Source organism: Anopheles darlingi, chromosome 2, assembly GCF_943734745.1.
Source record: "Anopheles darlingi chromosome 2, idAnoDarlMG_H_01, whole genome shotgun sequence".
In the NCBI taxonomy this organism is placed as follows: Eukaryota; Metazoa; Arthropoda; class Insecta; order Diptera; family Culicidae; genus Anopheles; species Anopheles darlingi.
The window spans coordinates 24,883,486-24,911,064 of record NC_064874.1 but is presented as its reverse complement, the minus strand read 5'-3'; the positions used below and the strand labels follow the sequence as shown (position 1 = coordinate 24,911,064).

Sequence of the window (27,579 nt, the reverse complement as noted above, 5' to 3'; positions counted from 1 at the left end):
GGAACGGGAAACTGCTCGAAAAAGGCTTGATTTCGAGCAATCCCCTGCGACACTCACACACGCACGATTTAGAATTCTAGCAGTACTCGCAATCTCCGACAAGTACGAACAAGTTCCTCGCCTTGCAGAGCGGTAGTAGCGTGATCAGCGATCTCCGGCAGAAAAAGTGTCGTACATTGTGTAAGTCGTTTTGTTCCGAGAAGATGGAAATTAAGAACTCCCTAGTGATTGCGTGGAAAAGCCGTAATCGAAAAACATCTCTCTCCCTCGGATTGAAATTCGTTCGATTTGTCTCCCCCGCATAAGCGCCCGTCAATTATCCCTTCGCCTTTCCCTTCGTCCTGTTTTCGCAGCTTGTGGAAGAGCAAGTCAGGTGTTGAGCAAGCGAAAGGGAGGTATGCAGCGCGATAGAAAAATGATAAAACCCGCACCAGAGACACACAAACCCACACCCATACTCAAAGAGACAAACATCGAGTTTCTTGTTTCGTCTGGATCGCCTTATTTGTCCGGAGCGGTTGGCTTGAACAGCCTTTCCACGGAAAAGCGGTCTTTCTATTAGTGAGTTTCCGGAACTTACGGGGCGAAAACCCTACTCGTGGCCTAGATAGTCGTACAGCTGCAGGGAGGAGCTTTGGGGTTTGGCTCTCGAGGTCTGGTCGCCGTAGCCCAGAGCACGAGGAATAGTTGTAGGTGGAATGGAATAGTTGTTAGATTTGTTAAAAAGGCATCGAAATCATTGGCTACCTATCGGAGTGTTCCGAAGTGCAGAACGCGCCCAATGCCCTTTTCCTCGTGCATTTTGCTGGGAAACGACACGAGTGGAGTTTCGTGAGTGTGCTCTCGCGGTGCGGTTGCATTTCTGGGGCTTTTTCATGCAGCAAGTCTGCCACTTGTGCGACGGGGTTTGGATGGAATTGGTAAAAACTGAGGACCAAATCGCTCGCTTTAGTGCGTCGTTTCAGGCCTGAGAAGCGCAAATTTTGAGGAGAAAGAGGCAGGCCAGCTGTCAGTTTGACAGACCATTCCTGCACATACAGCCCAGAAGCGGCCGATACTCACACATGATTTGCCAGATCCGAGAACACACGCACACGCATACGGACGGAAGGCAGCAGGCCACGGCAGGGTTATCTGCTCGGCAGGTCCAATCGCAATTTATGGACAATTTTTTCGCGTTTTCACACCGCTCAAAGTAGTCAGCGGTGCTGGGAGTTCGATTGCGATTTCACTAACTATTGCAGTCTGTGCTGTGCTACGTTCTTCGCCTTTTCGTAGGATCTCCCTAGTTAAGCAAACTACAATCGAGTTCCGCCAGCAGTGCGTTGTTGGTCGGGAGTTGGCCGCAGGAGCTCCTTCTTAAAGTTCGCTGGTACAGACGGCCATTCAGACTACACGGTCGCACGCGGTACGGAGAAGATGGCCAACAGTGACGATCAGTGGCTGAAGGAGGATGGATACCTAAACGTGGACACAGAATCGAGCTCCATCGTGTACCACCCGTTCCTGAACGTAATACTTGTGATCGCGAGAAGCGGTGAGGTGAAACTGCTGGATGCCAACTCTGGTGTCATACTACAATCCTACCGGATATCAGGTAAGAATGGTTCTATCGGATTGTTTTCTCGATTATCTGCGATGACGACTTACGCCCCGTTTGCTAATGTAACCCTTAACAGATACGAACACCGTACGCTGCCGTTACCTGCCGATACAAGATAAGATACTGATCTGGAATGGTCGCAACATTTCGATGCGAGGCGACTACAATGGAGTGCTGCTGCTCGATACTATACTGCAGGCACCGATCACGCAGACGGATGATCGAGTGCGGCTTGAGCTGCTCCTATCCGAGGCTGCTCTGTTCCTGCAGTGCCTGCAAAATCTCGAACAGCACGGCCTGGAGAACATGAGCGACGTGACGAACGAGCTAACACAGAAGATCTGCGAAGCGCAGGCTCATTCCAAGCGTGGCATTAAGGCGCAAAAGTGGGAAACGGTGTGCTTGGAGCTGCCCCACTCTTCTCTGCGCATGGTGGCCAGTGGCGTTGTGATGCAGCTGAAGCGGCTCGACCGCCACATCCCGGCCATGGCTATCGCGTCGGCGATCAACGAGCGATTGACGGATTTGTTGGCAGGTGCCCGGTACGCCGAATCGGCCAAGGGTGGCGTACAGCGTTTCCAGATGTACTCGGAAGCTGCCCGGCGTCAAACGTTTGAAGCCTGGCCGCACATGGACTACAAGTGGGTGCTGCCGGATCAGATGGCGCAGGCCGGCTTCTACCATCAGCCGGGCGAAAACGGAAACAAGGATCGGGCGATGTGCTTCACCTGTACCGTGTGTCTCGTGTGCTGGGAGAAAACGGATGAACCTTGGAGCGAGCACGAGCGTCACTCGCCCGATTGTCCGTTCGTGAAGGGTGAGTTCACGCAAAACGTACCGCTTGCCGTTACCTACGCCACTAGTCCGGCCGTCGCCACGAGCGGTTTCACGATCGTATCAGCCGGTGATCGAGGAATGGTGTTTTGTACCGGTAACCCTGCGGGCGACATTACGCTATGGAACATTGAGCGGCTGCTGTTGAAAGTACACGAACTGCACGTGCGATTGCATCCGGACATTCTGACCACGACCACGATCAGTCCGCGTGCGACGATCAACGCACTAGAACTGACGGCGCTTGCCAGTTACTTTGTCCGATCACCACCTGGCGCGGCCGTTCCGAGGCGGGCTTCCCTGTCACTGAAGCCCAAAATGCTCGGTACCAAGATTGTGGCTGCGGTGCGCGTGAACAGCACCGAACCATCTTTCGAGGAGGACGAGGACGATCTCGACGCGGGGCGTCTGCAGGCCGCCGATGGGGAGCTACACGAGCCGGAAACCACGTTACTGCTGATTGTGTACAATATCGAAGATCCGGTCGACGGATCATCATCTCCGGGTTCGCCTTCTGTTGCAACGAAAGCGATGCTGCACGGTAGCGGACCTCCGGGAAATGGTAGCAATGGGAAGAAATCTAACCTGGCCACGATTCTGGATAGCGTCGAGGACGAACGGATGAAACAGCTGACTGAACGGACAACGATGTTACTGGAGGAAATCAAAAAGGTCGAGCAGCACATGCTAACCAGCAAGAAGAAAATACATGCACTAGCGGAGAACGATAGCGAATGTGACAGCCTTATCATGACAGTGCCATCCGGCGGCGCGTTGGCCAGCCTTGGAACGGAGACGAAACCGGTGGCCAACGTTGGCAGTAGTGAACCTGCTACTGATGGCGATGGAGAAGGAGGGGGAAGTGGTGGTGACGATGGTGGCGGCGGCGGTGGTGGCAGCGTACTGGTCAATAACAGCAATTCGGCAGTACCAGTGACTGATGTAGAGGACACTGCGGAGGAAGAAGGCAGAGAAGGAGGAAATTCAGGCGAAACTACCACCGTCATGCCCGACATTTGCTGTGTCCCGTTGCAGTACATTGAGCTACCACCAGCCTTTGTCGATTCACACGATCAATACTACATCTCCGATACTGTTCCATCGAGCGAAAATCGGTATTTATTGGTGGTACTCAAGCTCAACACAGAGGATAGAGAATCATCCAGCGCTACAGCTACCATCGGCATCGGCACAGAAGAGGAAACGTCTCTTGAGCAGGAGGAACAGAACGTACCGGAACGAGGAGGAACGGATACAGGTTCGCGCTGGCACGCGATCCTGTACTTGTACTTCTTGAACGAGGACGGGCTGGTCCGGAGCGACGATCCACTTGTCAAGTGCTTGGACCGGGACCAATGTCCCACGGAGATCACTATGCTGCCGAAATGTGATGGTACTGGGCGCCATTTCGGTGGTCCCGATACCGAGCAGGGTATCTTCGTGATGACGTGTGCCGATGGGAAGTTACGGATAGTGTCACTGAAAACATTGTCTATTTTGTCGGAGGCCTCCGTTAAGGATGATCGGTTCGTGTCCGCCACGTATTGCAAAAGTCTGGAGCGGTTGTGCGGTTGTACCTCAAGGGGATGTCTGCATTTTTACTCATTCTACGATCTCGATGCCGATTCGAGCGATGAGCGTGATGAGGACATGATTACTCCGATGACAATAGGAGATAGTGAAGGTCGCAGGGAAGCATTGCACACCGCCAATCCGTCGGTGATGGATGAATCGACGACCGATACACTGTATGGCGCTGGCATAACGACCGTCGATGGAAGTGGAGATGGGACCTTGCTGGACTATGGCAAGGGTAACACTCGTTCGTCTGTTGATGGACTATCCCCCGCTGCAGCGAAGCTATCAGGAGCAACGGCGGGTGGAATTGGTGGTCAGCCACAAGCAGGGCCGCAACCAGCACACCCTGGTACGGACGCTCCTGAGTACGAACGATTGCTGGCTTTCCGCAACAATGTGAGCGATGTTGCGACCTTGAGAGTGCTACATTCACTAACGCTGTTCAGCGACATGCTCACTCCGTATTCGGCCGAAATGCCAGCCTGTTGGAGCGAGCTGGAACAGGCCCAGAAGCAGCGTCGCCATCCGCAGCACCTACGCCCAGGTGATGATACTCATTTGACGAAAACTTGGCGGCTGCATAACGATGCGTAAGTAGAGGAATCGGCAGGCGAATTGTTAACGTTAACGATTTCCATTTAATTGGTTTAATCTTTTTCGTACTCGCACAACCCAACAGTGCAACCTGGGATGAACATCTTATCGAGCTTAATCTACCCAAGTGTACTCCACTGGGGCATATTGATTTCAAGTTCAAGCTCTACCAACCGTGTGCCAACTCACCCGCCATACAGGTTACGCTGCTAAAGCAGAAGTCGATGGGACTGTGCACCCGGCGCAAAACACAATCGATCAACCGGGTCGATGAGTCGATCAACTTCAATATCGGTGCCGGTGAGGGTAACCATAGGCCACGTCTAGACCGAACCTGTGGATCGATATGTAAAGTCGATTGTGATTACTGATTGAGATTTTTTTCTAATTTAATGTCAGAGTTTGTCGAAAATCCGGTACTCAGCGAGGAATATCTGCAGGCACGCAATGCCGAGATTGTGGTCGGCCCCATCGAACTAGCAGCGTGCATGGATCTTAGCGAACAGGGTGGCTGCGTTACACTCACCAGTCCGAAGTTGCTGAAATCAAAAGGACGCAACTATCTACTGCACATCAAAACGATGACCGATCTGTCGAAGGATGGGCAAAACAAAACCAGAGGTAAGTGCCAAAGAAAACCTGACTGGTGATATAACGGGAACACCGAAGATGTACGATTTATGTTAGCTTACTCTAGCTAATCCATATGGATATCAATGTTTGCTGAACAGTCCAGTGCCAAAAGAGTCTCAAATCCAGAGCCAAATGACCCAACGGTGTAGCATACGTTTATTACGCCCTACACTAACACCGCTTTTACTCTTTCTCCCTTTCTCTTTCTCGCTACGACGCTTATCACGTCGCCCTTTTGTCACTCAAACACTATTCGATCTTTTCTTATGCTCAATGGTAATGAAACCAAATATCTTACAAACACACGCTATATCGCCCCTTTCGGAATGTCCCTCGGTATGTACCTGGGCTGGGCATGCTGAAATGAAATACATCCATCGATAACAACAGTCCCGGTGCGTAAGAAAGGCATCACGAGCATACTGCTAACGTCGTTCGCGAACATCTCCGCCCAGCACAATGGTCCGGTGCCGCCAACCGCTACGATTGCTAGTGGTATGATGACCAAGGACGGCGGAAGTATTTCCTTCTTCCCCGACAGCGTCGGCGGCGGTGGAGGCCCATCCGCTAGTGGCAAAACGCGTAAAAATGATTTCTATATAGGTAATGTGGTTTTAGTGTTTTTGATGTTCTGCATTATACCTTTTATTTTTTCCCATTCCCTATTGGTTCTCTTGTATCCCATTTGTACATTAGTTTTTGTGCGGATACTTGTGTGTTCACCTTGATAGACACCCACCCTCTCATAGCGCACGATTAAAAAGGATTGGCTTTGCGCAAACACGATTGCTCTTATTCCTTCTTACTATTCGACTTTAATCACACTCCCACTCGCCCCTTATCCCTTCCCAATTTCCCTCTTGTTAGTAGCATTAATATTGGCCTGCTTGCTGTTACGGAACCGTCGTTGTGTTTCAGCAGGCTGTGCGTATGATAGAGAGATGGCTACTTCAACATTGGTTCGGTTTTTGGTTTGTAGCTATTGCTGTGCCTCCAAGTATTAGCATAACATTTCTATAGATATGAACGGCAGAGAGTTAATCTAATCGAGAAACATGTGTTTTGCCTGGCAGTTGCGGCTAATTATACGATATTTTTTGAAAACCACTCATTTTTATTCATTTAACTCAGTTTAAACTATTCGCCTATATCCATTGTACTGCTGTCACTTTCTAATAGTAGATATAAATGAGTATACAAGTCTATCATATACGTATAAGTCTTTGCGGATTTATTGGGCAAGCGAATGTTTGCTGATCGCTTCACCGTTGGACTGGTAAGGGTGACGTTTATCGACTTTTTTTTAAATGATATAAACATAGGCTTGCGTGCCGCGAATGGTTCGAAATCAACACAATTCTTGAACTACTACATAAAGACGTTAGTTTTGAATGAATCTCGTTTTGTGCTTGTTTATATGTAAATGGTAAACGAACAAATCGGTAGATTTATTAATTTAATCGTACGTATACTTTTCGTTGAAACTCTTTCAGAGTAGTCCCGGTAATGACTAATACATATAGCTGATACAAACGAGGTCGTGATTCGTCCGAGTCGCTTGTTATGCGTGTTGTTATACGTGGATTGCCTGTTTTGGTTTTTTAAAACTTTAAATCTCATTTTCGCCCTGTCGTTCTATTTGGCGGAGTTTTTTTTTATTTTCTATTTGAAATTTTTGATTTTTTTATCTTCTTCCTACAAGATGGAAACGCGAAAATGATAACCTGATTAGAGCAATCATCTTAGCACGGCATGTTTATTATTTAATTAAGGGACAAATGGTTTTGTTACATTGTCGAACACTACTTCCAGTGTTGTAATGGATCGCTGGAGAAAAAATAAATTGCAGCTGTATTGTCTGTAGATATGAATCGATGTATCTTCAGTAAATATCGTATATCTGCGTGTTTAGAAGTGTTGATAAAGAGAGATGGGTTTGACCAGTTGTACTAATCATAGATGAAGATTTTAAACGAAATGGCGAACTAAGCCCATTTTATATCATGTTTTGGAAAAGCAATTGCATATCAGGTTACGAAATGGGGTTACATGCACATGTGAGTTGTACAATATTTTTATTATATTAAAATTGAAAGTGCTTAAACGTACGGCTCGTCCGTCCTTATATATGTTTAAAAAAATTGAAAGAGGAGAGAAAACTTATTTAGTTCAAGTTTTGCATAAACGGGTATTCGTTTCATGTAACCTGCCTTGAAATTAATATTGTTTGCTTCATATTTATTCCTTTATCCTTTCTAGGATGCGATTGGCTGAATGAAATATCCATCACCGTACGAGCAACGCGTCAGGTACCCGGTCTCGATAGCGAACGCTTCCAACGGCTAGCGATGCTCGAATCGAACCTCTTACTGGATAATCTGCTCAAGCTGCTATATCAGCAACACGAAACGGATTCAACGCCATCGGCATCATCTGCCGGTACTGATACAGCTGTAGACCGTGAGAGCGCGACACCGGCCACGAAAGGTCATGTCGTCATAGGCGAAAATCTTACAATGATGCGGCAACATCTGGCACTGGACATTTTGATATGGATCGCTACGATTCGTCTGATGCGGTACCGCTATCCTAAGAACCCGTTCGCAAAGCGAGCCAGTCCGGGTGCGAATCGCGACGCCACGTCACCGGATCTGAACGTTCAGCAGACTGAGTGTGTGCAGATCATCGAGAAGCATCTTGAGTCCGTTATCCGGCATTGTATCGTACTGGCGAATCGCAGCGTCGCTCACAAATGCGTAAAACTGTTGTCACTGGTGTTAGAGTGAGTATTGCAACTAAAAGAGACAATCTCATTAGGGAGAATTCTAACCTAACTGAACGAATTCCGATTCTTTTACAGGGGTGCTCAAAGTATGGTGGATAAGAATGCATGCAGCTCGTTCGAACAGACACTGCATCAAGCGATCGTAGCGTGCTTACCGGATACCGTTAACTCGACTCATGCCGGTGCCTTGCGGTGGTTTATGCTGCTTATCTCTGGTACCACCATGCCCGAACATCACCTGGCAGTGACGAATAGCTGTCTCGGACTGCTGCAGACGGTTGCGGATGAGCTACGCAAACGCAACAATCCGTTCACTGCGCTGTTGAGAACACGCTTCGGGCTACATGGTGCACCATTCGAGTCCGAATTGTTCGACGTGCATCCCATGGACGCTCGCTTCGGTGCTAGTGGTGCTGTCGGTGGTGGTGGTGCGGCTGGGGTTATTCCCGGTTTGACATGTGGTAGTGGGGCCGGTATTAGCCAGTGTACGGTTGGTGGATGTGCCGCCATGAAGGGAAGCACGATCGGTGGCAATGGATTATTAGGTGTGGGTGGGATGGGCGGTGGTCAATCATCGATCGATCTGCGCTTGATGTGCTTTGCCGATGGTGCAGAACTTAAGTGTTTGCCAGATCAGCTACGTAATCGGGGCATCGGAACTTACTTCATGGGGTTGCTTGAGGTACAGCCCTTGCATTTTGCCTGCAGCAGTACATCAGATGCCACGCGGGTTGAGAATATCGATGCCAACGGACACACTATTACTACTAGCACTGCAACGACTACTGGTACTGGCACTATGAATGGTTTCGGCAGTGCAGGTGGCGGTGGTGGAAATTCTACCAATACCGGTGGTGGTGGTGGAAGCAGTGGTACTTACATTAGCCAAAATATTACCGGGGCATCCGGTGGTATTGATGGTCTCACGTTCGGAACGACGGACGGAGATGTAATGATTCCGGTACCCTGTACAAACGGTAGCATGTACGTGCTCAAATCGTCATCGCTTGTTACGGATACATCCAGCGGTGGCACCTGGGTGGCTCCTGTTACCTACGCACTGACATCCAGCGGTGGGGGAAGCGGCGGAAGTGGAGGCGGTAGTGGTGTCACTACTGATGGTAATGGAAACACCGCAATCACCATCAACAATGCCGTGCCAAAAGCGTACAAGATATGCTTCGCGGATGACGAGAAGGAAAACATCGACGATGATATGATGAACAACATGAAGAACGTGGTCGTGGACAAAATTTTCTACTCGGCGCTCAATAAGCACAAAATGAAGTCAGCTGCCGTATCCGGTGGGGTGACCGCAGGAGCAGGCGCTGGTGCAGGTATTGCCATGTCGTCATCACCGTCATCCTCGTCGTCATCGTCGGTGGTGGTGAACAATAGCACGGCACCTCCATCAGCAGTCACGACGGCTACTACCGTGCTTCCAGATGATAATGTTGCCCAACTACACTACATAACTACCATCGACACCAGTACTCCGGCCAACGATGTTTTCGATGCAATTTCGGATGTGATCCTGCAGGAAGAAGTAAAAAACAGTTCCACTACCGGAAAAGAACAGTTGGCTTCAGCTGGTGATGGTAGTGAGAGTCCGCCGGTTATCGTACCAACGCCTTCTGGCACTGGTATGAATGCGCCGGATGACACTAGCACGGCAGCGGGTATAACATCTCAACAGTCCTCCGACACCATTGGTAGTGACTCTTGTGCTGCTGGTGCGACCTCGGGCTCGATGGCTACCGGTTTACCGTGGCACAAATTGTTAAGCAGTCCACCAAAACAGATGATTGTCGTCGATCGCATGCACTCGGGGGCGATCCGGTACGTGACACTCGATTTCGGTGCCCCTATCATGCTGACAGATGTGATTATACCGGCTTGTTCGGATCTCGCTTCGCTCTCCCTCGATATCTGGTGTTTCGATGAGGAGGCGGACAGTGTGCGACTCGCCGTTTCACAGGATATCTACATGCGGACGTTGGTGTTGAGTGACTTGCAGCCTCCACCGATTTGTCGGTATCTGAAGATCACCATTACTGGGCGCTACGGTATGTCTGCGACCCGTTGCCGCATACCGATGGGTTCGTTCTTTGGTCACATCGTGATCATGGAGCGTGAAGCGTACGCTGATCCAGGTAAGTTTAAGGAATGTTCTACTATTCTTTTCAAAGTTAAATCGAAAATTTGTTATCTTACAGTGATGAACTATCTTGGTGACCGAAAACCCAATCTTGCCGTGCAGATACAGATATTGAAGGCCTTGTACGAGGACGTGCATTGTCGCTATTGCTTGGCTAGCAGCAAACTGATGGATCTATTGGTACCGTACATCAATAGCAACGCCTCCAACATTGCACACATGCAAGCATTTTTGAACCGGGTGCGTGATGGCGGCAGTGCTTCTTGTGGCCACACCAGCAGTGACGGCTACGGCTGGAATGGGCTGTATGGGTGTAGCTACGCAGGCGCTAACTTTCACGAGTACGCCAAGGTAATGGTGGCCTATGAAGAGTGTATCGGATTCCAGCATCAACTGAACGTGATTCGGCGCGTGATTGATCGTATTCGGCCGTCCCTTGGGTCAGACCACGAGGCACTACTAGCCCAACTGTCACTGCCTAACCCGGCCGCACCGCTTCAACCGATCGTGGACGATTTGAGCTCGCTGTACACCGATAAACTGCGCATCATGAGTGAATGCTTGGTTGAAGTGGTACTACAGCTTATCACTACGTACGGTACGCTGCCGCTGACCTTACCGCTTGGTGCCAGCATACAGCAGCCGAACCAGCTAAGGCAGATTGATCAGAACATGTGCAACTTACTGTTCGATACGTTGGTAATCGCAGGAGAAGCGCCGCTTCAGCTTGCCACCTGCTCGATGCTAGTCCGTATGTGCTGCTTCGAGGCGTGGTGGGGTGACTTCCTTGCGGATAAGTTCCTGACATTGTATTCCTCCCAGAACGATCGCATCTTCCCGCAGGATCGGTAATTCATTTGTTTTTTTTTTCTTTTTAAATATGTTTTATTGAATATTCTTTTCGTTTTGGCGTTTCCATAGCGTGTTCCTGCTGCTCACGTATCTAGGTCGGCGCAGTATTGCACTAGGACGATGCCGGACGACAGTTATCGATGCGATTCTAAGATCACTTGCAACGCTTCTGGCGCCTCTCGCTGCGAATAGCACGACGACAACCGGAATCAGCCTATGGTGTAATACGGATTTGAACCTACTCGGCTGGATACTGCTGTTTCTCTCCGTGTGCCTGGACGATGGTACGGATGGACGCAAGGATCAGAGCAATCTCCGGTGGGATTTTATGTCCGGCGAAACGGATATGGTGAAGGCGCGTATGAACATCAACAACACGGGCTTGCGGACACTGACGCGCTCGTTCAAGAAGCGTTTGCTACAGACCAACAAGCAGTACAGTGCCCTCTCTGGTAAGTCCGACTGTTGCGGTGATGTTGCTTCAGACGCTTTAGGGGTTATATAACTGTTGTGCCCATCCATTTCAGTGAACACTGCATCGAAATTAGAAATGGCACTGAAACAGCAGGAGAACCAGCTGAAGAAACTAACCGTCAGCATGAAGCAGAGCTTTGGCGATTATATCAACGAAATTGCGAAGATGAAGGTGATTGATGAGAAACCCGCTGTTCCGCCACCACCCAGTAGTTATGCTGGCGATCCTGTGGCGACGACAACTACGGCAACAACAACAACACTTGATGGCGGAACAGGTACGACGCCTGCAACGAGCACCACGAATCAAGTGATTCTCACACCAAACAACGCACTGCCCCCGACAGCAACCTCAACGGCAGCTTCAACCAATAGCAACAACGCAGGCGTAGTATTTGGTGAATTCTGCAAAAAGACGTTCAAGTACATCACCTATACGGCAGAGCGATTGCCAAAGGAGCCACTTAACGATGGTATTGGGCCAAATGATGGCATCGGGGGAACAGACGGCGGCAATGGCGATAGTGATACCCCGTTTGATAAGGGCTTGAAAGCCATGAAGATTGGAAACATCATTGTTGTGATACGAGGCCTAATCGGGCTGCTGCTTAGCATGGATTTCACGTGCAATATGGACCTGTTTTTAATCACTTGTAAAATCATTGCACGGCTCGTACTGGCATGCCGGCCAGCGATGCAGCTGTCTAAGATCATTACCACTGATCAGTTGCTTCAGCTCGTTCGGATAGCCGTATGGGAGAACCCGCATCAACCGTGGGCAGTCCATGCGATTACCTGTTTGCTGCAGGATGTGTTGGAGGCGGACAAGAGCTTTAAGGATGAGGATAACGATTCTTCCGATTCGTCTAGTGATGAGGGAGGCGGTGGAGGTATGAACAGATCAAACGCCTCCGGATCGGATGGTGCTTTGGGTTCGTCGGTAGGCGGGTCGTCCTTACCATCTATGCGTCCGCCAGTGGAAGTTCCGTACAAGCAGCAACAGCAGCCAATGCATCCCCTACAGAATGCTCATCACGTTACTGTCGATATGAGTTATGCTGATGTGCTTAAAAGCCAGCTACCCTCGGTCGTGGAGTGCGACGATCAGGAAATGGAGGAGATCATGATCATCGACGATGTGATAACCACGCGCGAAAAGCGATTCCTTAAGCGAGATAGCAGTGCATTCTCTTCGTCGGCCGGTGGTAAACTCATTTTCTCCAACAAGTAAGTGAGGGGTAGTGAGCGCGTTCTTGCATCACCAAATATACTTACGAGCATTTTTTTTTCTTTTCTAGGATCATATCTGCGGCCATGGACGCTCGGCTAGACATGGGGCTAGATACAAACGTGGAAATTGTGCTCCGTCGGCTGACGACGCGGTCGGCCTTCAACCTAATCACGAGCCTACCGCACGTTGCAACAATGCATGCAGCTGCGGTTGATGCAGCTAGTGATGGGAATGCTAGCAATCAAACGCAATCTTGCCCACCTTCCTCGGAAACGTTGCCCCCGTGGCCCGATTCCATCGTCGATGCCTGGTCCGGTCCGGAGTATTTGCAGGGCCTGGAAACGAACGTTATGCTGACCGAGGTGTTCGATAACATACTGACGGATCTACCACAGATCGATTCGTGGCTCAATCTAGAGAAGGTGTTGCAGTTGTGGCTGACGTTGAATGGTGAAACGTTAGAGCAAATGCCCGGTAGCAGCTCTACCGGTTTGAATCCTTATTCCTTCCCTAAGATCCCCTTCGGCGATCGAGCCGTCCGTGGATTGATACGGGCACTGGCCACCCACCCGAACGTAAAGTTACGCGCCTGGTGTCTGGGTTTCCAGTGCTTGATTCTGGCCTGTAAGCCCCACTTCGAAGCAGACTGCCTCGAGACAAACTCAATCAGTAGCGACAATCATTTCCGGCGGATGGGCAATCTGATCGTGCGGGACGAACTGTTCGATGCGATGCTACTGCGGTTTCTCAGTGGTGAGGATGTGCCACTAGGAACCATGGATACGGCAAGCACCAGTCGTTACGTAAGTGTGCAGGGCCGGGAAATGTTCCACATGTTGATCCCTTTACTCACTTTGCACTGTTTTGCTTTTAGGCTGGACCGACCGTTTGTAAATTGCTTGTAGAGTTGTTTATTTGGTTGGAGATGCGCTGTCACGTGAAGGACCTGTTGAAGCTGTCGTTGATGAAGGTCACGCTACGGTTGGTACAGTGCAATGGGGCCATATCGAAGCAGAAGGGTCCGATTGATGCACAAAGCCAGCTGATCAAAGAACTGCTTAATTTCTCGTACGACAAAGAAGATCACGGCATGGCTGTGAGCTTCATCGAATGTGTCTGTAAGTACGAATGACGCAAACATTAACACGACTATTTTGGTTTATATTATGTATTTTTGTCTACTTCTAGCACACTTGGTGTACGATAGTATTGTCAATGTGGAGAAGCTGTACTGCCAGAAAACAGTGGAAGTGAACAACTCAAGTAACAGCAGTATGTACGGTGGAGGCGGTATGCGCTTCGGTAGTTTGTTTGCTTCGGTGCTGGGCGAGAACGGTCGTTCAGGAAAGACAGTTACGGACGGCACACTATTGGTTGATATGCTGAAGCTTTCGTCGGTGTTGGTTAGCGTAAAGAATCAGCGCAACAGCAGTCCCACTAGCTCGGAACAACCACCGTCAGTGCCAGCATCAGCTCCATCGGGTAGTGGCAGTACTGATAGCACCGGTGCTGCCGGTGCTTTGCCTCCTTATCACGATCTGTACCTACACAGTGGCGCTGGAAGTGTTTCGGGCATTGGATCATCGCACCCGGATGGCAGTGGTGTTGCTGGCAGTACCGCTGGTATCTGTGGTGGGGCGAATGACAATTTGAATACCTCAAGCGAGAGCCAAACGGATGAAATCAAAGCAGAACAGCAGAACAGCACCGGTGGTCCAGTTCCGATTCAACCGCGAGTACGATGCTTTGCTGACACAGTACTCCAGCATCGACCAACAATGACGCGCTTGCTGACGGCGCTCTCGCACTGTACGCACACCTCGATTACCGTACAGCTAAACTCCTCTTCAGCCTTTTATGGTGATGGTGGTGGCAGCGGAGGTCTAGCTGGTGGTGCTGCAACCTCGAAAGGGGGTCGAAACACTCTTCCTGAAGTGTACAGCGTCGCCGATGCGTTGCTACAGCTGTTGCTCTACCTCAAAAGGATGGCGTCGCAGGATGAGCTGGTGGTGAAGCCGCTGTTCGAGTACCTGAGCGAAACGCTGAGTGCGGTACGACACGCGATGCCCAAGTTGCATCTGTATGAACCATTCCTCTGGTACATCCGGAAGGTGCTCGAAAGCTCCGCGGCCCTCTCGGTGTTTACCGAGCTCGGCGGTATCCAGGTGTTGTGCGAGAGCCTAGTGTGGAGCAATCGGGCTCTCATCAACACTCAGCCCAGCCTTGTGTCCATGATCATGCAGCGGCTGTCCAAGTCATCGGTCGGCTTTCACGGTTCAGTATATGGTTCCGGTGCGACCGGTAGCGCTGGCACAGGAGTGAGTAGTAGCGCCAGTGGGGGTGGCGGAGGTGGTGCTGGCGCAGGTAGCAGCTCGTCCAAGAAAAGCACACCGATTATTCCGACGGCTCGCAACGAAGAAGGGCTGATCAATTTTGCACCTTACTGTACAATCACGACCGACAGCCAGACGGCGCACGCACCGGATGTACTAATCCAGACACCGATCGCATCCCATCGGCGGGCCCGGAATCCGGCCTGGAGCTATCTGTTTTATCCGAATGAGCCGCATGTGGATCTCATCATCACACTGCCGACGGCCGTCCTGCTTAAGGAGGTACAGCTACAACCGCACTTGTCCACTCTGGCTTCCTGCCCGTCGGCAGTGGCGATTGAAATCACACGTGACAGCATCGTTGGACCAATTCCGATAACACAGCCCATCTCGACGGTGGGCATGACCTGCATACGGTTGCGCTTCGCGCAGCCGGAAATTGCAACCAGCGTCATTGTGCGCTTATACCGACCGCGGGACGCGATGAACATTGGGCTGACGCAGATTTCCATTCTTGGCACAACCACCTTCGGTGAACTTCCACCGTTCGGTGGTGGTCCCGCTGGATTAGGCGGTAGTGGCAGTGGTATGGTTCCTTCGCTGTACCTGGATTATGGTTCGCTGGGCGTGTCTGGTGGTCTGAAGCCATCGAATGATATGTTTGGTATCAGCAGTACCCGAGTGCCGCTGACCGGTGGTTACGATGGCTACTACGCCTGCGGAGGGGCTGGCGTCGATGAACGAGGGATTGCTGCAGGTGGACCTTCCCGGGCCAGTCTCGGTTGGCTGCGGGTGCTCACACGATGCTTCAATGTGACCATCTACTACGGCGACCAGCAGTTAGCGAATCGCGTGATTCAGGCAGCCAGTGAAGTGAGCGGATTCATGGAGGCTTGTTGTGCACTGCTCAACATTGCGCCCAACAGTCCAAACGATACGCTGCAGAACTTGGAAACGGTACTGCTGAAGCTAGGTCTCCATAGCCGGGAGTTCGGTTTGCAGCTGATCAGCAATCTGCTGCGGCAGAGTATTCCCCAGACGTTTCAGTTGTGCAACGATTCCATCTCTGATCTGCTATACCAGCTATGCACGATACCGAACGAGTACACGAGTGATCGACTGGAGGCAATGCTCGATTGGATTCGTACGCTCTACGATCGCTACCGGCAGAACGATGCCGTGTATCGACGGTTGGCCCTGCACGCCACCAATCCATATAGTGGCTTTATCCGCTGCCTAGCCGCCATCCTGTGGCAGGTGTATGCCACCGAACTGATCCCAAATTTGAGCGAGATGATCTCTCGCGATCTGTTCACGGTATTGTTCAATTGGGCACGTGATCTCGATTATGATGGACCACTGAAGCGAGCGATCGATGCGCTCCTCTGCTCGGTATGCTGTATTAGGCCGGAGTTCTTTACGATGCTGCTTCGTCGCTTGGGTGTGCTGGTACCGAATCTGTCCACCGATCTGACGGCCTCCATCTCAGATGATCGAAAAGATTGCGAGCGGCGGCGTACCGATGACAGTAAGCAGGAAGAATCGGACACCAGCGAATGGTACAGTCATCTGGTGATCGAGGACATTGAGCGACTGGAGCTGTCCCGCAGCCAGCTGTCGACTATTGCGATGTCATGTCAATCACCGTTAGCCATCCAACAGTTAATCGATTCCGGCTTGCCGAAGCTGCTGATTGCCGTCATTCTGGAGTTTTGTCGAAGGGCCAGCGAGAGTGTGCAGAACCGTCATCGATTGGGACGCACGTCTAGTCAGGCGCAGACTTCTCAACAATCTTCATCGGACGCTTGTCTAACCGATGCGGACAAATGGGGAGGCAGTAGTGGTGGCAGTGTTGGTGGGGATTCAGCATCATCGTCACCACCTTCCCATCCTATGGTGAACATCCAGAAGGTGACGGATGTGTTGACGTTCTTCACGGCTATCTGCTCCGAGGGGCATATGCGCGATTGGTTAGGCAGCTACGAGGGTGCGCGGTTCTGGGAGCCGCTTCTACTGCTGCTGTGCAACAATCAAATGGCCAATGTTAACCGCGCTATAACGACCCAGGCCTGTCTCGAGCTGGAAGAGTGCTTCATCAAGTTCCTGTCCCGCGTCACCACCTGCCATCCGGCCAATCAGGAAGTGTTCACTGTTAGCCTCATTTCGGTGATCCGAAAATCGTCAGATACTCAGCATTGTATGGCAGGTTGTTCGGCGTCGGCCATTGAAGGCGATCATCGGAACGGGTTGCTGGGTAGAACTACTAGTAATTGCATCTCTGGCTTTACGCGCCGTTTACTGCTGCAGATATTGCTCGAGAGCGAAAAAATAACGGTAGCTGTTCGAAGCGATCTTCCGCTGCAGCAGACAGCGCATGGCAAGGATTTCGGTGGTCTTGCCGGTGGTGGTGGTGGCGAGAGCCTCTACAATGCCATTGGCAGCCATCCATCAAAGCGACCGAATGCGCACCTGATGCTGTTCCAGCTTAGCACGAGCGCTAAATGTCAGGACATTCTTGAGCACTGTGCTGATGCAGTCTTTCAGCCAATACTATCATCATCAGTGAATGATTTTGGTCGAGCAACGGCGACGTCGGTAGTACCACCAGGAGGAGCATCAACCGATGGCGCCGGTGGATCATCGAGTGCGGGAGGTGGAGGGGCTGGTACAGGTTCGACACTCTCATCGTCGGATCAAGCACGAACGCATCTTTGGGATCTCGGAGTAGGCTTGGAGTATCTCAGTGTAGCGGCTGGTGTAACGGCGAAGGATAAGCGATTGAAGGAGGCCAAGAATCAAGCAACCACCATGCGGCGTAAGGATCTTCTGCCGCCGGTCTATAGTAAGTAGTTTGTGAAGTATTTGAGAAATAATCTACCGAGAGAAGTTTGCGATACTAAGTGCTCCTTATACCCGTTGTAGAAATGAAGCTGGATGATTCGAAACAATCCGTCCAGGATGGAATGTATCTCACGCATACCTCGGTGCCGGAAGTGATCATCACGAGTGATACCACCATCGCTCAATTGCTGAGCTTGTTGAAGTCTGCTGGAATACCGCTCTCAACTCCGTGCATCAATTTGAATCTAGTATGAAGCTGACCATGACCCATGACCCATGCAATTGAGATTCGGGGCGTTAAAGCATTGTTGTATGTTCTTTTCTCCTCCAGATTGATGCCAAAAACAAGGCTCCTCCTTACAGCAATGATTCCAGTGGAGTTGGCGGTGGGGATTCGGGATCTTGCTCGTCTACCGGTGCCACAACCAACACCATTATGCGTGCCACTGAGTTTCTACCACAGCCATCACCTTTGCAGATCTTCTCTAGCCGTGGCGGTCTTTCGCTGCTGGCCCACCACCTGCCGACAGTCTATCCGGAGATGCCGAAAAGCGGTCTGCATTACGTGGATAAAGATCGATGCCCCGTGGCTCCGGGTGGTGGTGCGATAGGTAGCGAGTGGGTGAAGCTCGAGCAGATGGACGAGATCTACGAGGATCTCGATGATATCACGGCAGAGGCCACACCGAAGGTACAGTGCATCTCGGCCATTCCGCAGCACTCGTTGGCAGCGTTTGCCTTGTTCCTGAAGCTACCTGCTTACTCGGATGTGCTGTTGACGGATCCGGTACGGGCCCAGTGTTTGTTACGGTTGATCCTCGGTGTGACTGGCGATGGTGAGGGCAATGAAATATACAGTCTTTCGTTGTCCACCACCTTGCCAACGTTACCGTTCGAGGTGTTCCGCCAGCTACTCGATAGCTCGCCACTGACTACGGATGATGGGGTGTTACTGCGCCGCATGGTCATTGAAGTGGGAGCGATTCATCTTGTGCTCAACTGCCTCAGTGTGTTCACTCATCACAACAGTTCGGGGGCAGGAAGGCTAGGTGGAGGCAGAAGCCCACCCGGAGATGTAAGAAACCAACAGGATGTGCCCACCGTCGACTCCCTTCTTAAAATGTTCTATGTTTCTCTCGATTCCAGAGCCCTGTGGCAGGTGCTGCGTATTCGGGTGGTGGAGGTACCACTTCCAGTGGCGTTGACAAATCCGCTGGAGGCAGCGATGAACAGGTTAACGCTGAAGACAAGGGGCACATGTATTGGGCTAAGGGTACCGGTTTCGGTACGGGATCGACACAACAATCCTGGAACGTGGAGCAAGCATTGCTACGGCAGAAAAGCGAAGAAGAACATGTTACTGTGTTGTTGCAGGTTGGTTCCCTTTCTCTTAATACATCAGGACTGTATGTACGAACGGTTTCTTTCGTCGGTTTCTTTGGTCCAGGTGCTGTCGAGCTACATCAATCCTGGCGATAAGTATCCTGCCAGCTTGGGTAACGATGAACAGCTCAACTATCGCGATTGCAGCGAATCGTTGCCCGAGCTGCCACCGATCTTCTTGGATCTGCTGCAGCAAAGCTGCCTTATTCCCGCCCTTAGTTACTACCTACGAAATGATTCCGGTAAGCTAGATTCTTGGAAACCAGTGTACAATGTTTGCAGTAATTTAATCCATCTTTGTTTTTTTTCTGGCAGTGCTTGACATAACACGCCATATTCCACTTTACCGAGCCGTTTTGCAGTTACTTCGGGCGGTTTCGCTGTCCACTCAGCTTGCCACGCTGCTTGTGAATAAAGGTGGATCATCGGAGGGTAAAATATCTATCGCCGGACTGTTGTCCAGTATGAAGGCTTGCGTGGATACGTATGCTAGTCGGTTGAAGTGAGTATCGGTGGCTTAATAATGCTAGTTAATACGCCGATCTTCTGACCGTGTGCGTGTCAATCTTTAAATTTGCAGAGTGAACAAAAAGTCGAACTTAAAGGGACAAACACAGAAGATTGTCGTCAGCCTGGACGATGGCGATGATGAGGGCCTAGCGCTACTGATACCGGACATACAGGAGACATCGTTGCTCGTACAGAACGCAACTAACTGCGATGCGGTGGTTGGCACGACGGAAGAGGAAGAAACACTGACCATTGCGCGCCCTCTTACCAAATCGGTTGAAGAGAAGTACATGGAAATTATGAAAGCACTTCAGTTCGGTAAGACGCACAAACTCCATATAGTGTCCCCATGTTACGATGCTTATGGCTTACTCCTTCGTGCATTACAATATTTTCTTCTTTATTATTTCTTCTTTTTACTATCAAAGACACATACGAAATGATAGCCGAATCGGAGAACGGGTATCGCTTTACCATATCGCATCATTTTGAAACGAACGTACGGATGGCCGGTGATCGTGGGCACCCTGGGCGCGTGAAACGCTTGGCACAGGAAACGGTAACTCTCTCGACCAGCCTACCACTCTCGTACAGCAGCTCTGTGTTTGTACGCTGTGATACCGATCGATTGGACATCATGAAGGTACTGATTACTGGGCCCGCCGAAACGCCGTATGCGAACGGGTGCTTCGAGTTCGACGTCTACTTCCCACCGGACTATCCCAACTCACCGATGATGATCAACCTGGAAACTACGGGCCGGAACACGGTACGCTTCAACCCGAACCTGTACAACGATGGCAAGGTTTGCCTGTCGGTATTAAATACGTGGCACGGTCGGCCCGAAGAAAAGTGGAACGCACATACGTCCAGCTTTCTGCAGGTGCTGGTATCGATCCAGAGTCTCATTCTTGTTCCCGAGCCGTACTTCAACGAACCGGGCTTTGAGCGCAGCCGTGGTACACCGACTGGAACGCACAGCAGTCGCGAGTACAACAGTAATATCTATCAGGCGTGCGTGCGTTATGCGATGCTGGAACAGTTGCGCCATCCGTGTCCGTGCTTCCGCGATGTCATACACGCACACTTTTGGCTGAAGCGTAACGAAATCTGTGCCCAGATTGAAGATTGGATCACCGAGCTCAGCAACCCGTTGCAGAACGAACGCACCGGACGGACGATCTCGTTTAACGCCATGGTCCTACGCCGACAGTATCGCCAGTTGCGCGAGGAGTTGGCCAAGCTCTCACCTCCCGAAGGGCTCGAGGAGGCTGATTATCCCTTTAGTGCAGGTAAAACGAGCACTACGATTGCGCCACCGCTTCCGCCTCCGCCGCCACCACCAACCACACCAGCAACAGGCAATGTTACAGCTCCCGAGACCACAGCCACATCGTGCAGTGCCACTTCTGCTTCATCCTCTTCTGGTGCGTCGTCGTCATCATCCTCGACATCAACGTCGGCGTCATCTTCTTCCTCGTCGACTTCCTCTTCGTCATCGACCTCATCTTCGTCTTCCTCTTCTTCGTCGTCCTCCTCATCGTCCACATCGTCGTCGGTGGCTTCGTCCGGCACGCACACAGCATCAGGAGGCGGCACCGCTGCTGTACACACCAAGCCACCTGGTGATGGTAGCAGCGAAAGTGGTACCGTCATTGAACTTGCCTCTAGCAATTCCAAAAACAAAAGTATTGTTGACGTCGAAGAAGGAGGAGCAGGAGGACGGCATGCTTTTGCGACTCATCACGTGGTGCGGTGTGTTGAGGTCAATTTTACTCCCGGTCTGCTGCCTGACGATCCGATCGCGACCGGCATTACGGTCAACTTTGGCGACGAGCATTCCAAAGACGACGCTGCGATGGCTGCGGCGACGGTAACGGTAACGAACGCCACCCTTTCTGGCGATTGTAGCGAGTCATCGAGCGGTAGCAGTAGCGTAACGGGGGTTTCCGGATCGGGTGATAGCAGCGAATCGACAGCAGTTACCGGTGGCCTTTCGGAGGAGACGGAGGTCGGTTCGAATGCATTGATGACCGGAGGTGCCACAGTAGATGATATAAGCAGTATCATCGACAGTGGTAGCACGCCAATGCCAACTAGTGCCAGTGCTGGCAGCGTACACGAGTTCCTGGAAAATGATGCCGATCTGTCAAGCGATGAGATCGACTCAATTCTATTGTGGTAAGTAACCTATAACAACCAGGGATAAAGAAGAGTGGATTATTGATTTTTCGTTGTTGTTGTTGTTGTATTTGTTTTCGCATCAGATAGAGAGAACGCGAGATGAGGCAAACGAGCACCTGTTGATAGGTCGATATCTGCACCGTGTTTCGATCCATAAGTAAGGAGGATGCAACATGTAAGAAGAGTACTAGCGGCGACTGACGACCCGTTCTGTGCAACGACAACACTGATGTTGATGACGACCGACGATCCTATGTGATCAAGATGCATAGTGTGTGTCCTGCTCGAAGAACGTGGGAGAGGCAATCGCGCGCCAGTGTGTCACGATGTGATATAATGATTAGTTTGCTGTTCTGTTTGTGGTGCCACCGTGCTGTGTCCGGTATTGGCCAGTAGATGAACGTAAGTGAGCGTCCGGTGGAAAAAACTACGAATGCCGAATGTTATCGGCAACCAGAGGGCTAGATGCAGTTAGCAGAACACCTCACAAGGAGTAGCTGCGGTAAGGGAAGCCATAAACAAAGAGCGTGAAATACACACAATCTGCAGCAGTGCCAGTCAAGCCGCAAATGCCTATTCGATGATTAAATGTGTCGCGTTTCATGCAGATGCCTGTTGCAGCTGATAATTCCATTGATCTTTTATGTTAAGAGAGAAGGTTGGCTCTTCTGAACCCCTTAAACATTTACTTTAGTTTGTATTTTTGCCGAATTCATCGTTTAAACACCCGATATTAAGGTTTACCTAGAGAGGTCTATTGAAGTACAAGAGCTAATGCTAAGAAAAGCTGAAAAGTGTGCTCATGACTCGCGATTTCTATTATTTCGTTCTTTATTACTCCACTAATTTTTTTAAAAGCATACAACGGCTGTAATGTTGCGCATAGTTTTAATCAGCCAGGGAAAAGCGCCCGCGTCAAAAAGAGCAATGTCGTGGCACACGTTTCCGGCGTTCACTGTGCGAGTTCGCTTATTCCGTACACCTTATACCCGCGTTCCTTTAGGTTGAAGTATTTAATGAATTAAATGTTTTACATATTAGCTGTCATCACATCTTTGATTGTTTTTGTTTGATAACGAGTAGCTGCTGCTGCTCTGGCTGAATTCTGAGCGATGACTTTCGAACGCGGGATCGTAGCATGTAGGGATGATGTAGTGTAGCAGCGACGATTATCAGGGAATTAAGAGCACAGGAAGCAGGAAACGAGAGATGGAATGTTGTACCGAATGAATTAATAATCAACCAATCCTACCCTCTATGTCCTCTAAGGTCGCGTGCCGCGTGACCGCACATGAAACATAAGACTTAGGACACGAGCTAATAAATGTAATAAACACACACACATACGACACACACCAGCAACAAATAAGCTATCTGCGTTAAGCAATATTTATCGAATCCGAACGTACCTATCTTTTCTTCTTGGGCTAAGAGCGAATGTTTGTTTCTGTGGTCACGGTGGTTTTCGTAGCGCGTTTAGAGAGCAGTGCTTTCGTTCGCCAAGTTTCCTATCCAATTGCCTCCAATGATGTCATCGAGACAAGGGCACGTGCCTCAACGCTTTGCGGTTAACCACTGACCTTTCGCGGTCTGGGTGCGATCCATGGTCCTGTTTTGCATAGATCGTTAATCTATACAGCGTAGACTTATGTTTTAGTTCATTTTGAAATGATGAAAAGATGTGTTGCAAATCAAAAGATAACGTATGTTTTACATACTGCCACACGCGAACAGCTCACTGTTCAGTTCCCCAGCTAATTTCCAGTCCCTGTTTCAATTCGATTTGTGATCTAATTCGATTCGCTCGCTCGCATGGTATGTAATTGTGAATATGAATATGTGTACTCGCTAATAGGTATAGTACGCTGGATGCAGCCCTGACCGTCCGCTAACAAGGAATAATTTGAATTTAGATTGTTTAATTTAAATTCGCATGCTTACGACGGTACCGTACAGGTTCCGTGAAAATTAGTTGGTGAACCGTAACCACCGTTACGGTCCCGTTGGTTGCAGTTATACGCGCAGCCTTCTTTTCGAGCATGGGTATGCGAACGAGATCTACTCTTGTGATCGTATTATGTGATGGGCACGAACGATGCAACATTAATTAATATTTATAGCACCCACGCGTCTGAAAGCTCTGCCGCTGGAAAAGGGTTGCCGAAAAGGGCGAAAGGATGCATCAAATGGAATACCTTAGACCTAGGTGAAGGATGCAAGGGGTAATATCTTTCACGGTGGTCCCTGAAACTTAATGCAACCCATTCGTTATCATTACCGCGGTAAAATGGTTCCGAAATGATTTAAATTAATATTAACCAACCATTGATGTGCGTTAGTAGGGAATGAGCTTCTCATACTTTCTCCACCCTTTTACTGTTTTCTCTTTTTAGTGCTTAGCTTCGTTCGGATTATGCTAACTTCTTCTGATTTGCAAGGACTTGAACGGTCGAGCAATTCTAAAACCAGTTCGCGACTTGATTTACGTTTTCAACTACAGCTCACGGACGTGATCCGATGAGTGAAAATTAAAATGAAATACATTCAATATGATGCTGGTGTATGACGGGGCAACGGTGGAACCAGAAGTTACCGACCGGGACTGATACTCTGATATCGCTGGCTAACTTTGCCGGCTGAGCATGCTCTAGCATGTGAAATAGCAGAAACGATGCTAGAGACCGTGTTCATTAGAAACAGACCTTGTTATGGTCATTCTGAACCAGTGAGTAATCAATCAACATAAACCGGCCACACGATGATTGATGTTGTCTACTTGGACCTTCCGTTACGGCAGATGAGGACACTGCGGCGCGACGGATTGGTACGCGGTGAGTTGATCTAGTTCCATCCTTCGCAAGAATCAGTATTCTGAATTTGTTCTGTTCGGAGCTTCGCTTAACGCCTCAAGCTAGAAACATAACGGAGACGTTTTGAAGGATTGTCGTTATTGGTTTCGGGAATGCAGGGTAGATTTCCATATCAAATGCAATTAGTTTGAAACTGCTAATGGTGACGAGATAATATTTAGAAACTTTTTCAGATAACACGTTTTTTGCATCAATGAAAACGCAGTTGTTTTACCGGTTAATGCGCTCTCGCATGTTTTACATACAGATATTTACCTATTGAGTATAATCATTGTGGTGTAAAACATTCTGCTCAGTCGATTTCGTTTCTATTTTTTGTAGCTGTTAGTGTTTCTTAAGAATTAAATGTAGTTTCGAGTAAAATGTATTCAATTTAATAATAAAATATGTTAATTTAGAAAATATATGTTAATATTAATTTATTTCACATCATGCTAGTCATTACTATTATTTTAGTTTATATCTAGTTGAAAGGACATTCCATCATTCATGCTTTGTATTACGGAGCTATCATGTCGAATGAATGTGTAGCCAGACACTCTCTGGGGATAGATCTGTGAATGTCCTTCGTAACATTTGCTTGGCGAACAGTGTGGTTCCGGCAAAACATCTCACCTGATACGAAACGGTGCTTTATTACAGCCCCGAGTGTTTGTATTAACGCGCTATCGATAGCTCATCAACAATATATATATTAGCCACGTTGAGTATCGCAGCCAATGCTTTGCCATTCTTTCCGAGGATGGGCCAAATCATTGCCGAACGAAGGACATGAATATTCTGTCGGAAATTCCAGTAAAATGTGCTTGGAATTGCTGATCGGTTCGCCCATGTTGCTGGAAAGTGTCGAAATCCTTGCTATGACCTCAACGACGAACGTTAGTGATGTGAGCCAGTTGTCCTGCCACCAGCCAACTTGCTATTTGCCTACCGATCTTATGTCTGCGGTATAGCATCTGCCGGGTGCCAGTCGTTTCTGCGTTGACACCGGAACGTGTCCGCGGTTGCACATAGTGTCAATATTTGGTCCAGTGTGTCAAACACCTCCTCGCCATGGTACACCGACACAAATACGGACGCAATTTACGGAAACGAAATAGGCTCTTCCGTGGGCTCACCTGCCGCACCAAGAGATTATGATTATGACCTTCGTCGCTTGCTCTCGACGCCGCTCCTCCCCAAAAAAGGGCAAAACCCAACCAAGGTATCATCTAAGTTTTGTTTGTATAAGCAGATTTCGCTGCCGAAAATCCGACAGGTGTTTCCCAAACGATGCCCCAAGGAGAGCGAAAGGATGCTTTTCGGGACGTTTTCGGAACGACGAATCGTGTGGACAACGGCTGTTGGATGCGCGACGAAGACGAAGCTGATTGAGCAGCGGAGTAAGACAAGCAAAGGCCTCATGAGACGAGGCTGCTATTGGTATGCAGTGCAAGTGCTTAGCATAACCCGAAGACGCGGCATCTTCTCTTATGGTTTTCTATGCTTCTTATCAGCCAAACCACAACACACCCACCAGTTTGGTGAAAGGTTGTTTGAATGAAAAACAAACACCATGCGTGATACCAGGATCTCGCGAAACGTGTTTGTTGTGTCTGGCTAGGTTACTGACGATTGGGTGGTTGGCCGGGTTGTGGCTAATTTGTTTGCCGATATGCGGATGCATCTTAAGCGACCCTCGGCCGAAGGAGAACATTTGAACAGCGAAGTGATTTTAAAATTCGAAATTTCGGTGAAATTGTATTTTCTGAACGATATTCTTTAGCTCCATTAGGATTGCATATTGCGTGGCCTACACATCATGTCCGAGTATCGAATTCAATAGATAAAACCGTTAACACGGAGCAGTCATTATTTGAAGCCTTACTTTACAGTTACGTTGCCGGTTGATTTTTTTTGTTACATTTTTGAAATGTTATTACGGTCTTGAACATTAACTAGTAAGTAGTATTTTAGTTATTTTCTTTGCCGAATTCGATGTCTCTGTAAACGAACAGGTGATGAAATCTCGGTGGGTAATTTATTCCTGTTCCCGTGCTTACAATCTAGAACCGGTGGTCTTATCCTACAGAAGCAATGTCGGCCTGATTAACGCTGTTGGCAATTAGGCTAACGAAGTCCGCCGCATTCTCTCGGTGAGTTTTCCAAGAATGTTTCGATGCATTTGATTCTATTTTCAGGCATAACATGAAAGTGTTTCAGAAAAGCTTACTCCTACTAAGCGGACTTGGCGATTTTTTACGGAAAGTTTTTGTCCATCTTTAGCCGCTCGTTTTATGTTACTTACATTCTTTTCTTTATAATCTTTTCTTCCTCGGCACAAAGTTTAAGCTTTTGAAATTAAAAATGGGCGCTGCAGAGGCAACTAGATTCTTTTCATTTTGAGCGCACCTTGCCAACACACTAATCCGCGACCGTGTGGTATCTCAGCAAAACAGCTTGAAAGGTCGTCGTGCTGCCGTCCAAGGCTATAAATCGCGTTACAATCTTATGTTACAGCGTACTTTCAAAACGGAACGATCTGAAGTGAAGAGACAGCTCTGGCGAGCGAACGCGGGTGCTCGGGAGAACTTTTCTTTCCCGTCGATTCGCTACAGTATCCTAGCGGGATGAAAATGAATAAAGGGAGAGAACAAAATAACAGGCCACATGTGGACACGAAGCTAACGCTAACGGCTTCCGTCGTGGTTTATCGTCTGTAACCTTCGATGCATTA

At 49.4% G+C, this 27,579-nt stretch overlaps 1 protein-coding gene across 6 annotated transcripts; it reads left to right on the top strand.

Moving 5' to 3' along the window:
• The first annotated feature begins 112 nt into the window (after positions 1 to 112).
• LOC125951264 (baculoviral IAP repeat-containing protein 6) lies at positions 113 to 23,511 on the top strand. Of its 6 annotated transcripts, none has more exons than XM_049679973.1 (22): positions 113 to 180; positions 1,279 to 1,597; positions 1,680 to 4,605; positions 4,695 to 4,909; positions 5,009 to 5,230; positions 5,633 to 5,845; positions 7,502 to 8,024; positions 8,103 to 10,180; positions 10,244 to 11,033; positions 11,107 to 11,489; positions 11,565 to 12,738; positions 12,810 to 13,545; positions 13,617 to 13,860; positions 13,931 to 17,917; positions 17,998 to 18,164; positions 18,248 to 18,991; positions 19,063 to 19,290; positions 19,364 to 19,541; positions 19,615 to 19,801; positions 19,880 to 20,127; positions 20,238 to 21,990; positions 22,077 to 23,511. In XM_049679973.1, coding segments are annotated over exons 2-22 (17,175 nt in total). In that variant the 5' UTR covers positions 113 to 180; positions 1,279 to 1,419; the 3' UTR covers positions 22,078 to 23,511. The 6 variants fall into 6 exon arrangements, with proteins under 6 accessions (XP_049535930.1, XP_049535931.1, XP_049535929.1 ...); XM_049679974.1 differs by lacking the exon at positions 113 to 180 and adding an exon at positions 192 to 395; XM_049679972.1 differs by lacking the exon at positions 113 to 180 and adding an exon at positions 192 to 561.
• Positions 23,512 to 27,579: the final 4,068 nt, after the last annotated feature.